General features: G+C 40.1%; 1 protein-coding gene across 2 annotated transcripts; it reads right to left on the reverse strand.

Annotated features, from left to right (window-relative positions):
- Positions 1-5,255: 5,255 nt before the first annotated feature.
- On the reverse strand, positions 5,256-14,541 carry LOC110521940 (gastrula zinc finger protein XlCGF17.1). Of its 2 annotated transcripts, none has more exons than XM_021599914.2 (2): positions 13,989-14,540; positions 5,256-7,592 (listed from the first exon to the last, which is right to left on the reverse strand). In XM_021599914.2, the coding sequence occupies exons 1-2, from the start codon at positions 14,293-14,295 to the stop codon at positions 6,850-6,852; spliced, it is 1,050 nt and encodes a 349-aa protein (XP_021455589.2). In that variant the 5' UTR covers positions 14,296-14,540; the 3' UTR covers positions 5,256-6,849. The 2 variants fall into 2 exon arrangements, with proteins under 2 accessions (XP_021455589.2, XP_021455591.2); XM_021599916.2 differs by lacking the exon at positions 5,256-7,592 and adding an exon at positions 9,075-10,684 and having other exon boundaries at positions 13,989-14,541.
- Between the last annotated feature and the right edge of the window lie 1,130 nt (positions 14,542-15,671).

Genomic DNA, 15,671 nt, shown 5'->3' on the forward strand with positions numbered 1-15,671 from the left:
GTGCCATTAATACAGGTAACGAGTGGAGGACAGAGGAGCCTCTTAAAGAAGAAGTTACATGTCTGTGAGAGCCAGAAATCTTGCTTGTTTGTAGGTGACCAAATACTTATTTTCCACCACAATTTGCAAATAAATTCATAAAAAATCCTACAATGTGATTTTCTGGATTTTTTTTTTGTCTGTCATAGTTGAAGTGTACCTATGATGAAAATTACAGGCCTCTCTCATCTTTCTAAGTGGGATAACTTGCACAATTGGTGGCTGACTAAATACTTTTTTGCCCCACTGTATATCTATATTTCTATGTCTAACAATTGTATTTTCATCTACATTTATAATGACTATTTCTGTAAAATGATGTGTCTCTGCAATATCACCGGATGTTTTTGGAACTAGTGATATATGATATATGCGCCAATGTATACTGAGATGTTTTTATGTGAATATGAACTTTATCAAACAAAACATATATGTATTGTGTAACATTAAGTCCTAAGAGTGTCATCTGATGAAAATCATCAAAGGTTAGTGAATCATTTCATCTCTATTCATGGTTTTTGTGACTCCTCTCTTTGGCTGGAAAAAGGGCTGTGTTTCTCTGTGAGTTGGTGGTGACCTAACATAATCGTTTGTGGTGCTTTCGCTGTAAAGCCTATTTGAAATCGGACACTGTGGTGGGATTAACAACAAGATTATCTTTAAAACGGTATAAGATACATGTATGTTTGAGGAATTTTAATAATGAGATTACTGTTGTTTTGAATTTGGCGCCCTGCACTTTCACTGGCTGTTGTCATATCGATCCCATTAACGGGATTGCAGCCATAAGAAGTTTTTTAAAACACTGGTACATCTTGATCACTGATCCACAACTGGAGAATACGTTTAAAGAACCCCAGAGGGTAGTCTTCAGACACTCCCCCAACATCAGTCAAATGGTGGTGAGGTCTGATCTTCCACCGGCGCCACGTAGTACCTTCCTAGATAATGTGCCGGACGGTAATTATAGATGTGGCCAATGTACCCAGTGTAACTTTACAAACAAATGTACAGAGTTAAATCATCCTATTACAAGCCAGACCATTAAGATTAAGGGCATCGTTCCACAGTAAATGTGATCCACCTGATCAAGTGTATTTGTGGTCTTTGCTGTGTAGGAAAAACAAAACGAGCTCTGTAAACAAGGATAGCAGCACACAGGAGTAATATCAGGACCCTTGACCAGAGAAACAAGGATAGCAGCACACAGGAGTAATATCAGGACCCTTGACCAGAGAAACAAGGATAGCAGATCACAAGAGTAATATCAGGACCCTTGACCAGAGAAACAAGGATAGCAGAACACAGGAGTAATATCAGGACCCTTGACCAGAGAAACAAGGATAGCAGAACACAGGAGTAAGATCAGGACCCTTGACCGGAGAAACAAGGATAGCAGAACACAGGAGTAATATCAGGACCCTTGACCGGAGAAACAAGGATAGCAGATCACAGGAGTAATATCAGGACCCTTGACTGGAGAAACAAGGATATCAGAACACAGGAGTAATATCAGGACCCTTGACCAGAGAAACATTTCATGGAGGCTCGTTACAACATCAGCTCTCTGAGTTACTTTGGTATCGAACATGTTAAATCTCCTAGGAGAGAATAAACTGATAATATATTATTGAGAAGAGAATTAGATTGTGGACCATGTCTCCTAGGGGTCTGAACCAAGAGTTTGATATCAGACCATTTCTAACATGAATATATCACGTTGATGTGTCTTTCCTTGCAGGTTCCCACTTTGTCATTATATACATATACAGTATATTATTGTCTGAACTACTACATGTGGTCATTATATACATATACAGTATATTATTGTCTGAACTACTACATATGGTCATTATATACAGTATATTTTTGTCTGAACTACTACATGTGGTCATTATATACAGTATTGTCTGAATTACTACATGTGGTCATTATATACAGTATATTATTGTCTGAACTACTACATGTGGTCATTATATACATATACAGTATATTATTGTCTGAACTACTACATATGGTCATTATATACAGTATATTATTGTCTGAACTACTACATGTGGTCATTATATACAGTATATTATTGTCTGAACTACTACATGTGGTCATTATATACAGTATATTATTGTCTGAACTACTACATGTGGTCATTATATACAGTATATTATTGTCTGTACTACTACATGTGGTCATTATATACAGTATATTATTGTCTGTACTACTACATGTGGTCATTATATACAGTATATTATTGTCTGTACTACTACATGTGGTCATTATATACAGTGTATTATTGTCTGAACTAGTACATGTGGACATTATATACATACACATGAAGCTTTTGTAAACAGTGTGCGGGCCTTCTTGTTCTTTTACAAAGCTTTTGTAAACTGTGTGGGGCCTTGTTCTTTATCAAAGCTTTTGTAAATAGCGTGTGGGCCTTCTTGTTCTTTATCAAAGCTTTTGTAAACAGTGTGGGGGCCTTCGTGTTATTTAACAAAGCTTTTGTAAACAGTGTGGGGGCCTTCTTGTTCTTTATCAAAGCTTTTGTAAATAGTGTGCGGGCCTTCTTGTTCTTTAACAAAGCTTTTGTAAACAATGTGTGGTCCTTGTTCTTTATCAAAGCTTTTGTAAACAATGTGTGGTCCTTGTTCTTTATCAAAGCTTTTGTAAACAGTGTGTGGGCCTTGTTCTTTATCAAAGCTTTTGTAAACAGCGTGTGGGCCTTCTTGTTCTTTATCAAAGCTTTTGTAAACAGTGTGGGGGCCTTCTTGTTCTTTATCAAAGCTTTTGTAAACAGCGTGGGGACCTTCTTGTTCTTTATCAAAGCTTTTGTAAAAAGTGTGTGGGCCTTCATGTCCTTTATCAAAGCTTTTGTAAAAAGTGTGTGGGCCTTCTTGTCCTTTATCAAAGCTTTTGTAAACAGTGTCGGAGCCTTCTTGTTCTTTATCAAAGCTTTTGTAAACAGTGTGTGGGCCTTGCTCTTTATCAAAGCTTTTGTAAACAGTGTGTGGGCCTTCTTGTTCTTTAATCGATTTGATAAAACAATCGTCAACACATTAATGATAAATGTCCAAAGACACTATGTTTACATGGGTATTGGGATCTACCCTCATTGATCTGTCAGTAAGCTATGTTTACATGGGTATTGGGATCTGACCTCATTGATTTGTCAGTAAGCTTAGTTTACATGGGTATTGGGATCTGACCTCATTTATCTGTCAGTAAGCTATGTTTACATGGGTATTGGGATCTGACCTCATTGATCTGTCAGTAAGCTATGTTTACATGGGTATTGGGATCTGACCTCATTGATTTGTCAGTAAGCTTAGTTTACATGGGTATTGGGATCTGACCTCATTTATCTGTCAGTAAGCTATGTTTACATGGGTATTGGGATCTGACCTCAATGATCTGTCAGTAAGCTATGTTTACATGGGTATTGGGATCTGACCTCATTGATCTGTCAGTAAGCTATGTTTACATGGGTATTGGGATCTAACCTCATTGATCTGTCAGTAAGCTATGTCTACATGGGTATTGGGATCTACCCTCGTTGATCTGTCAGTAAGCTATGTTTACATGGGTATTGGGATCTGACCTCATTGATCTGTCATTAAGCTATGTTTACATGGGATCTAACCTCATTGATCTGTCAGTAAGCTATGTTTACATGGGTATTGGGATCTAACCTCATTGATCTGTCACTAAGCTATGTCTACATGGGTATTGGGAACTTACCTCATTGATCTGTCAGTAAGCTATATTTACATTGGTATTGGGATCTGACCTCATTGATCTGTCAGTAAGCTATGTCTACAAGCCAAATGTGCTGAGATGGAGCAGCTGAACTCAGCCAACTGTGCTGCGATGGAGCAGCTTAACTCAGCCAATTGTGCTGAGATGGAGCAGCTGAACTCAGCCAACTGTGCTGAGATGGAGCAGCTGAACTCAGCCAACTGTGCTGAGATGGAGCAGCTGAACTCAGCCAACTGTGCTGAGATGGAGCAGCTGTGACTCAGCCAACTGTGCTGAGATGGAGCAGCTGAACTCAGCCGTTTTCAAGTTAAATTGTGTTGTGAGGGAGTAATTTCCTTCTTTGATCACTTTGAGGATGTGAGCTAGCCTAGCTTCTTCCTGAGATGTCATGTTGCCATCTTGCGTTTCCAAGGAGGCCATGGTCAGAGGTTCTTTCTTCGTCGTTTCTTGACCTGCTTCTTGGCCTCCCTTGCCTTGTTTTTGTCTCGTAGGCATATCACCACACTTGGCTACAGTGTAGTAATCAGTATGTTGTTTTTGTCTCATAGACATATCCCCACACTTGGCTACAGTGTAGTAATCAGTATGTTGTTTTTGTCACGTAGACATATCCCCTCACTTGGTTACAGTGTAGTAATCAGTATGTTGTTTTTGTCTGGTAGGCATATCACCACACTTGGCTACAGTGTAGTAATCAGTATGTTGTTGTTGTCTCGTAGACATATCCCCACACTTGGTAGTGTACTACAGTGTAGTAATCTGTATGGGTGAAGTTAAAGTTTTAGGATAAGTTTGTTAAAGATTTATCGGGAGCTCTCGGTCACGCTTCTTCCTTCGCTGCATGACAGCCAGAGAGGTGAGAGGTCACATGGTTTAGATGGTAAATATTTGTGTTCCCTTAGCGGTTCATCACGTAAGCAAAAGGGAATATGTTTGATCATCTATGTTTATTTATTTAATATCCACTGATAATGGTGTAATTTCTCACCCCTTTTGACTGTATGAGTTATTTTCCCCTCAGACACACACATTTGATATTATGGTCATTTGTGTCAAATGTACTTTTCCCCACTCATTCACCTGATCTCTTTACATTGCTTATGCATATTTGGAGGCCTGACTGCGTCCAGACTGTCAAAGGCCCATCCTGGTAGATCTGAACCTAATATAGCTTGGAATGATCGGATGACAGAAGTCACATTTAGGTGCCAGGTGTAAGTGAGGCCATAGATGCTCCATATCCATTACTTTGAGTGTTTTATATAATATAACTAAATGTGTTTCTGGGTTGCAGGGGCAGTCAAAAAAGGACATCAGCAGAGCTGTGGGAGACCACCGCAAGCCCCTGGTAGAGCCAGGGGTGTTTACCACTCCTTCAGCAGGCTTGAAAAGTGGGATTGATACTGTTTTTCATACTAAGAGGGACCAAGAGTCTGTTGATTGGTCAGTCATTGGGTTCATTTGTTTTACAATATGATCAAATCAAGCTTTATTTATACAGCATATTTCAGACATGGATGAAACAATGGTTTCACAGGAAAAATGAAAAAAAATGAAAATAAACAAATATTTAGTACACAAACATGAGGATAAAAAACAATAACTGAAAGACTAATGAGCATTCTAAAGATATGCCATTGATTAAAATATTAAGAATTGGATGAAATATCCAACCCAAAATATAAGCTTGTTTTACTACATTGTTTGTTGTTACGTTCCCCATCAAGAAAACCAGAAATGTCACTTAAATAGAAGAGGGAATTAACAAAGAGTCACTGACAACAGCCACAACTAAACAGGAGGGGTTTGAGGAGGGGTTCTGAAAGACACTATGGGGGTGTCCACTGAAAGTTGACTAGTAACAACAACTGGGACATAAAAGACACCCACCATGATCGACACTATATCTGCCCAAGAAGAGGCAAACAAAATGAACACCCACACCAAACTTAAAGACAGGAGGGAAAACAAAAAGGTGGAGCAACTAAAGCTGTTGACTCGCAACATCCATCAAGACAACTGGAGCACTGGGCCAGACACTCTTAAATAGAACCTGGACCAGCTCAGGTGAAACACCTTCCCACTAACGAGATGGACAAGCCAGCACAGGTGTAACACATACCTACTAACGAGGTGACACCAATCAGTGTACCGAAGACACATTTCAGTTGAATGCATTCAGTTGTACAACTGACTAGGTTTCCCCCCCCCAAAAAAAAAAATCAGAACTCTAGAACCTAAACAAAACTCATCTCCAATACGGAAAAATGTGCAATCAAAATAAATTGTGATCCATGGTAACGCACTGGCAAACACAAAACACAAATATTTTTGACTGCCCACCCTTGAGACAATCAGCAACCAAGTTGTCCTTACCACGGACATGTCTGATTTCAAGAGGGAAATCCTGCAATATCCTTAGTAACTTTACACCTCACTGCGGAGCTTCTCTCTCTTTTCAGGGTTCACTTGATAGGCAAGTTGTTGGATCGGGGCCCAGTCCATAATGTCATTCTCTAGTACATTTGGGCTGGCACATCTGAGAATAAACCCCAATATTCTAAAAGCAGGGCAACAAAGTCAATATAATTGCAACCAAAAATTGTCAGTTGGTTGCATAAATAATCACAATGACTAAATATTACATGAATTGTAAATATAAAATATCAACACCAAATGTACATCCCTTTTTTATATGTATTGGCAATAATTCACTTACACGTCCTGTTAAAATTAACAGCTCAAAAAACACACGGAATCTGGGAATAATGTGTACATCACTGGTTAGAAGACAATTTGTAGAAAACAGCTAGCTACATATCGATTCAAGTGGGTCACCAACACTGTAAGTGCAACACAACTACTTTTTTGTTAGTCACTTTTTGTTAGACCACATAAATAGTACTCTTTTCAATTCAGAGCCTGGATTTCCCCCTGAGGCTAATATCCTTATGCTGAAATCAATAGAACAGGGGACAAATATTTAGGGTTCTACATTATGACCACATTAAAATACTCCTACTACAACGTTAAAACATTCTAAATAGTGAGATTCTATTTCATTGATATCGTGAAACAACTCCTTCCTGTATGTATTTTCTGATGTTTGATCAGAGATCTTTTACTAGAGTATCTCTTGTCACATTGATCACAGCTATAAGGTTTCTCTCCTGTGTGTGTTCTCTGGTGTATAGTCAGACTGCTAGAAGTAACAAAACTCTTCCCACATTGATCACAGCTATAAGGTTTCTCTCCTGTGTGTGTTCTCTGGTGTGATATCAGGCTGAATGACTGACTAAAAGTCTTCCCACATTGTTTACAGTTATACGGTTTCTCTCCTGTGTGTGTTCTCTGATGTTTAGTCAGACTGCTAGATGTAACATATCTATTCCCACATTGATCACATCGATAAGGTTTCTCTCCTGTGTGTGTTCTCTGGTGTGATTCTAAACATCCTGAAGAAACAAAACTCTTTCCACAGTCAGAGCAGCTAAAAAGTTTCTCTCCTGTGTGTGTTCTCTGGTGTTTAGTTAGACTGCTACATGTAAGATATCTCTTCCCACATTGATCACAGCAATAAGGTTTCTCTCCTGTGTGGATTCTCTGATGAATTGTAATGCCTGCTGAGGAGGTGAATCTCTTCCCACAGTCAGAGCAGCAATGAGATTTTTTCCCTGTGGGTCTCTGCTGGTGTTTCTTGAGGAATTCTGATCTGGAGAGACTCTTCTCTGCCTCGTCAGCATCATGATGTTGTTGTTGAGGCTCCCCAGAGGATCCATGATAGCCATGTCTCTCTCCTGTGTGAACAGCAAAGTCAGACAGATGGTTAAAGGCCCACAACAGCAGAAATCCACTCTAAAAAGGTGATGCCAACAGCGTAGCCATGATGTTGTACAACAATTGACTGTAATTGTCTGTAATGAATGTCAAAATTATTTGACAATGGTCTTAAGACAGTCAAGTGAGAAAGTCCTATTTTGTCTTGTTTTCACATCAGTAGAAACATCAATGATTTTAGGCTAGAAGAAAGCTAAAGTCGTCGAAATCCTAAGTACTGTGTCAGACGACTTTTGGTCTCCAATATAGACCCCTGACCGTGTTTGCTAAAACTGCAGCACAACGGCACACAATTTGATTGCATTAACTCCTCCCTGATAATGAGGAAACCAATAGTTATGGATGTAATATATCTACCTGGAGCAAAAATGGTGAGCAAAGATTTTAGTTTTTCACAAAGTATTCTGAATATTACAGTGCAAGATCAGGAGTGCTACCCAAGGAAACTCGCTTAAGCTCTGTGTCTATTCACTAATTCACCACCATGGGGGAAAACTCAGGGGAGTTCTCATAGGCTGACAGCAAAAATAGCCTCCATTTACAGGTTGCTTATGAGTGCATTTCACATTACTTTTGGATTATAATTGTACGTCTTGTTTGAATGTCCTGTGTGTTATTGTTGCAAATCAACTGCTTTATACTTAAACATTTCAACCAGTACGGAGGGTTTGTACACTAATTGGCCCATAACTTCACCTAACAATAACATAGACCTACTGTAGCACCCATAACTTCACCTAACAATAAAATAGACCTACTTTAGGACCCATAACTTCACCTAATATAAACCTACTGTAGGATCTATAACTTCAGCTAACAACAACACAGACCTACTGTAACAATACATCACGTAGATGTATATAATGAACAGACTGGGTCTATACTGCTCCTACATGGTGTAACAATACAGTGCATTCGGAAAGTATTCAGACCCCTTCACTTTTTCCACATTTTTTTACATTACCGCCTTATTCTAAAATGGATTTTCAAAAACTCTATCTACAATACCCATAATGACAAACCAAAAAAACATTCTTAGATTTTTTTTGCTAATTTATTAAAATAAACAGAAAAATCATATTTACGTAAGTATTCAGACTCTTTACTACGTACTTTGTTGAAACACCTTTGGCAGAGATTACAGCCTCCAGCCTTCTTGGGTATGACACTACAAGCTTGGCACACCAGTATTTGGGGAGTTTCTCCAATTATTCTCTGCAGATCCTCTCAAGCACTGTTAGGCTGGATGGGGAGCTTTGCTACACAGCTATTTTCAGGTCTCTCCAGAGACGTTTGATCGAGTTCAAGTCCGGGCTCTGGCTGGACCACTCAAGGATATTCAGAGACTTGTCCCGAAGTCACTCCTGAGCTGTCTTGGCTGTGGGCTTTGGGTCATTGTCCTTTTGGTAGGTGAACCTTCGCCCCAGTCTGAGGTCCTGAGCTCTCTGTAGCAGGTTTTCATAAAGTATCTCTCTGCACTCTGTTCATCTTTCCCTCGATCCTGACTAGTCTCACAGTCCCTGCAGCTGAAAAACTTCTCCACAGCATGATGCTGCCGCCACCACCACACTTTACGCCAGGCTAGCCGCTTGGCAGTCAGGGCAGCCGATTGGCAGTCAGGCCAAAAAGTTCAATCTTGGTTTAATCAGACCACAGAATCTTGTTTCTCATGGTCTGAGAGTCCTTTAGGTGCCTTTTGTCAAACTCCAAGCAGGCTGTCATGTGCCTTTTACTGAGGAGTGGCCTCCGTCTGGCCACTCAACCATAAAGGCCTGATTGGTTGAGTGCTGCATGAGATGATTGTCCTTCTGGAAGGTTCTCCCATCTCCACAGAGAAACTCTGGAACTCTGTCAGTGAACATCGGGTCCTTCTCCCCTTACTGCTCAGTTTGGCCGGGCGGCCAGCTCTAGGAAGAGTCTTGGTGGTTCCAAACTTCTTCCATTTAAGAATGTGCTCTTGGGGACCTTCAATGCTGCAGATATTTTTTGGTACCCTTCCCCTATCTGTGCCTCAACACAATCCTGTCTCGGAGCTCTATGGACAATTTCTTCGACCTCATGTCTTGGAATTTGCTCTGACATGCATTGTCAACTGTGGCACCATATATGGACAGGTATAATCATAAACAATATGTTTTCATGTGGCATAAACAAAACCACAAATTCTCAGTCAAAAATATTAGTCAGAATACAGCCTTTCTATTTTCTCATGTAATTTCAGGTTCTCTGACTGGGAAAATGTCCTTCCACACAGAGAGAGAGCAGTGGTTGGACTTTTATCGTGTGTTTCCTCTTATGCTCCTTCCGGTTCCCTAGCTGAATAGAACTCATTCCACAGTGGGAACAGTGAGAAGTCTGGTCCCTCTCCTACCAAAGACAGAGTATTTAGTTAAATACTAAAAAGAGAACGGAATTAAACCTCCATAAAATAAAACTGTCTTCCTGTGAGGCTAGATTCCTCAAAAACCTGAAGTCAGTTTTCAGAACATACCATAATTTTCACAACTTGGTGGCCGCCCCTAATAATAATAATGTAGAACATTAAATCTAACCTTACTTTCATGTTTATAGGCTGAGCAGAGCTCTATAAAAGGGAACGGGGGATACCTAGTCAGTTGTACAACTGAATGCATTCAACTGAAATGTGTCTTCTGCATTTAACCCAACCACTCTGAATCAGAGAGGTGCGGGGGGCTGCCTTATTCGACACTTCAGTGCCCGGATTTTCTTCTGTGTGTATTCTCTCATGCCTTTTCAGGGTAGCTAACACGGTAAAACTCTTTCTACACTGGAAGCAGTGGTAAGGCTCTTCTCCTGTTTCTATTCTCTCATGCCTTTTCAGGTTAGCTAACAGGGTAAAACTCTTTCCACACTGGGAACATTGTAAAGGCTTTTCTCCTGTGTGTCCTCTCATGCAGTTTTAGGTTCCCTAACCAGCGAAAACTCTTTTCACAGTGGGAGCAGTGGTGTTATCTCGCTGGTTTGGGCGTCTCTGGGTCTGGTTCCCCTGAAGGACTCTTCCTGCTGTCATAGTGAGAGTCTGGTCTCTCTCCTGCCAAAGACAAACAGTATCTAGTTAAACAGAGACCTGAATGAAACCTCCACATGATAAAGCTGTCTTCCTATGAGGTTTAACCTAGAATAGATACCTCAATAAAAGAGCAGAACTAGTCATCACAGAGTGGCTGTAGTGCTTTGTAGGCTGGGTAAATCAATTTGAATTCAAAACATTTTGACAGCGTCCCTTTTGATTAAGAAAAAAAGCAAAGTTTTTGTTTTTTAAATAAAAGTGATTTTTTTCTAAAAACTCATTTTCGCTTTTTCATTATGGGGTATTATGTGTAGAATGAGTCTGATTTGTATTTATTGTAGAATAAGGCTGTAACGTAACAAAATGTGGAAAGACTTTAGTGACATAAATAAGGGGTTAAAGACATTTTGTTTTATATATCTCATAAAGGACAGACACTTCCGAACAAACTTCCTTTAGATTTTTGGGGGAAACAATGTTACTATGGTTACTGTTGTTCCATGTTGTGAATGTTATCCAATGTGTTACTATGGTTACTGTTGTTCCATGTTGTGAATGTTATCCAATGTGTTACTATGGGTTACAGCAGTACGGCCAAATCATGTTTTGACATGAATTAACTTTTTAATATTTTTTGTTGATACTTCAAGGGGTCTTACAATTCAAAATCAGAACGCAAAATCATCCTTGGTATAACCTTCTTAAAACAGTCCTACACTGGGGAAGCCCTTCATGTTGGAGGGTGTTTCTACAGTACTACACTGGGGAAGCCCTTCATGTTGGAGGGTGTTTCTACAGTACTACACTGGGGAAGCCCTTCATGTTGGAGGGTGTTTCTAGAGTACTATACTGGGGAAGCCCTTCATGTTGGAGGGTGTTTCTACAGCACTATACTGGGGAAGCCCTTCATGTTGGAGGGTGTTTTATCTTTTGACACTTCAGCAACTGGTTACAGTGTGTTAGTACAAGGCGTGGAGATGGGTTGCATGGAAGTTCCTTTATATAATGTGGAACTGGAATCTGATCTTATGTCTCATTCCGTTGTCGTTGGAGTGAGTCCTAGCCTACCGATGAAGGGGGTCTCATTCATATTGGGAAATGATTTGGCTGGAGGGAAGGTTGTGCCAAATCCTGTCGTTTGTAAGGAACCCAGAATTGAGGAACCTGATGGGTTATCAGAAAAGTATCCTACAGTGTTCTCAGCATGTGCCATTACACGTGCTCGGTCTAGGAAATTCACCGGGAGCAAGTCTAGTGTTGAGGATGTCAGCGATCCCACCATGGTCGATCTGTCAAACATTTATGGGTGATCCTGATTTCGGTAAACCTCCAGAGTTGACCTCTCCTTTGAAAACCCCAAAGGTGAGAGTTTGTAGAACCTCAATGAAGAGAGGATCCCTATAGTTGACACTTGGATGTCTAGGAAGCAGCTGATTGCTGAACAGAGAAGAGATGTTTCTAGGAAGCAGCTGATTGATGAACAAAGTAAAGATGTTTCACCCTCTCCTCTTTTTGCTGAGATACATCCAGAAGAGGAGTTTAATGAAGTTTCCATTGGTAATTTTGCCAGAAATTATGTTCTAATGAGGAAACGGCGTTCTAACGAGGAAACGGCGGTCTAACGACTAAATGGTGTTCTCGCTCCACTTCTGGACAAGACGATTGGCCCAATTTATCTAAAATTGTTGTTCCAGTTGCGCTTCAGCAAGAGATACTGAGGTTGGTTCACGATGGTAGTATGGCAGGCCATCTTGGGGTCAACAAGAAGGCTGAAACAGGATGTTGTGGCTCACTGTAAATCCTGTGGCGTTTGCCGAACCAAGCCGAACCAGTTGCACCTTTGCAGCCTATTCCTGCTTCTGACAAACCTTTCAGCAGGTTTCTGGTGGACTGTGTTGGTCCTTTGCCTAAAGCCAAGATTGGTAAGTATTTCAGTTAACTAGTGATAGACTATTTATATTTATTTGTAATGGGGAATTGATATAATAAACTCAATCTAAGGGAAATCAATACAAAGCCAGCGGAGGAAATGATGAAGAGAGACTCACCAATATCTTCACCACACAACCCTCCCCTTCTTCTTGACTCAACATTTTAAATTATACTCAAGAGACATTATCTTCACACATATTTGAGCTGCTTTTCACTGACAGCCACAACTCAATAATCAGTGAGGCATATTGCCACACGCATTGCCCAAATAGGCATAAGCCTACAAGCTTGTGATTTGAAACCAAACACAGGCATTTTTTTAAAGAAGCTAATGATCCCTGATTCCTCTGTGGCAACATCATGCTTTCTGGTCAATAATTGTATTGATTTCTGTGTAGACAGGAGTAATTTGGGACAATTTATTTACCTGTTGGAACCACCGCTATGCCAATTCTCTCCTGTTCTATTAGACCCACCACTGTGTCATTTCTCTCCTGTTCTATTAGACCCACCACTATGTCATTTCTCTCCTGTTCTATTGGACACACCACTATGTCATTTCTCTCCTATTCTATTGGACACACCGCTATGTCATTTCTCTCCTGTTCTATTGGACACACCACTATGTCATTTCTCTCCTGTTCTATTGGACACACCACTATGTCATTTTCTCTCCTGTTTTATTGGTTTTCATATCAACTTTATTCAATTGTCCAGAAGCCAAAATTCTTGTTGTTGTAGCTTTAGACTACCCCTCTTTCTAAGTTCCTAAAAGAGATTTTCATCTGTCAGATATGAACCTCTACCAGGTGGACTGTATAGAACGGTGTGTTCATCTCTGTCAGATATGAACCTCTATCAGGTGGACTGTATAGAATGGTGTGTTCTAATAAAACACTGTAGGAGCTAGTAGCTTAGCATCTCTCTCCATTGAATACAGGCGGTTGACTTCAACAACTCTCATAGAATATATATTTTTTAAATGATTACAATAATTATTAGTATCCACCAATCCAAAGAAAGGTGTGAGCTAGAGAACCAGCAGTGCCGCTTTGTGGACAACGACTCCCCTTGTTAGGGCGAAGAGACATCTTGTCAGTATATCCATAATCTTTGGTGTAGACAACTCAACTCTCGCATGGCACTATTGGGCAGCAACGTGTGTAGTAAAAAATCACTACGTGAAAACCACTACAAGCCATGCCCCCCAGTCTGCGGTCAGCAGATAACATATATATTTGAGAATAGTCTAAGTCAAACAAGGGGTAGCTTGCTCTCTACATAGTCTGATTCTAGACATAACAGTCATAATTCTAGGGCCCTCCGTTGAAGAGGTATTGACGAGCCAACTCCGAATATCCAAAGTTAAAAACTCATTTAAGGCGATACTTACTGGTGTTACTCAGATCTCTGATTTCCACCTCTTCATCTTTCAATGTGACAGTAATCTCTCCTTCCTTCTTCACTCCAAAAACTGCATCCTCCTCTTCTTTTACTGTGACATCCTCCTCCTCTTTCACTCTGAACGAGTCTTCCTCTTCTTCTTTCACGGTAACAGCCTCACCCTCTACTTCTTGTTTTACTGTGACATCCTCCTCTTCCTTCTCTTCTTTCACGATAATGTTCAGCCCCAGAGCTTCTTTCTCCGTCCAGCAGACCTCCTCTTCTTTAACAGGAGGGGAGTAGTTTAGAGAGCTCATGTTCGGGGATGTTAGCTAGCTAGCTATCATGAGCGACTAGGCTAGTGCTAACTTAACCAGCCAGCTACTATAGCTGACTAATAAAAACGTAATATTAAATAGGTTAACAAGTAAATAAGACAGACGCGTGTCTAAAACACAGAAGCTAATATACACCGAAAGCGTCTAAATAGCTTGAATCTTCCGGCTATGTTGGCTAGCAAGCTACCGAGGTGGTTGACGAGCTGTTTATGAAGAACCGTCCACTAGATTATACGTCACGCTAGCAGCATCGCCTGAAAGACTCATATCGCCGTCTGCTGACTGGAGTGGGAAACGCAGTCAACTGGATCGTATTTTATTTTCAGACAAAGATTATTTTAAATTGATGTAATTAAATAATACTATTATATTTAGACATACAAAATGTGTTGATTGATTAGTGCGAAGATTTTTTTTTTACTACAGCACATTTAAGACAGTTTCATTAAGTCATACTAAATCTAAATAAGTAGCTAGCTACTGGTGTAACAATACATCATGTGGAGGTACACTACCGTACAAATGTTTGGGGTGACATAGAAAATCTCCTTGTTTTTGAAAGAAAATCACTTTTATTTGTCCATTAAAATAACATCATATTGATCGGAAATACAGTGTTGGCATTGTTATTGTTGTAAATGACTATTGTAGCTGGAAACGGCAGATATTTTTCATGGAATATCTACATAGGTGCACAGGGGCCCATTATCAGCAACCATCACTGCTGTGTTCCAATGGCACGTTGTGTTAGCTAATCCAAGTGTATCATTTAAAAGGCTAATTGATCATTAAAAAACTATTTTGCAATTATGTTAGCACAGCTGAAAACTGTAGTGCTGATTGTAACAAAGTTTTTGTTAACAGTGTTTTTGCATAACAATCAGGCAGTAGAACAACAATAATCATCACCCTCTTATCCAATCTTCCCTCCCCTTAACATTGGGTTTGATTCAGACCCTGAGTGTGCCTGGTGGTCATTGGTTTTGATTCAGACCCTGCCAGTGTGCCAAGTGGACATTGGGTTTGATTCAGACCCTGCCAGTGTACCAGGTGGACATTGGGTTTGATTCAGACCCTGCCAGTGTGTCAGGTGGACATTAGGTTTGATTCAGACCCTGCCAGCATGGCCAGAAATGGTCAGTAACTTATAACTACAGAACCACCACAGACCTTTCATGCATGTCTAAAAACACCTAGGTATTAGATTTACTGCCATGGTCTAGTTTGTCATTGCATCAGACACCATTCACAATGCTGGTTGAGGTACGAGTAAAACATGACATATTATTTCCTAACCATTCACAATGCTGGCTGAGGTACGAGTAAAACATGACATATTATTTCCTAACCATTCA

This window comes from Oncorhynchus mykiss, chromosome 4 (genome assembly GCF_013265735.2).
Source record: "Oncorhynchus mykiss isolate Arlee chromosome 4, USDA_OmykA_1.1, whole genome shotgun sequence".
In the NCBI taxonomy this organism is placed as follows: Eukaryota; Metazoa; Chordata; class Actinopteri; order Salmoniformes; family Salmonidae; genus Oncorhynchus; species Oncorhynchus mykiss.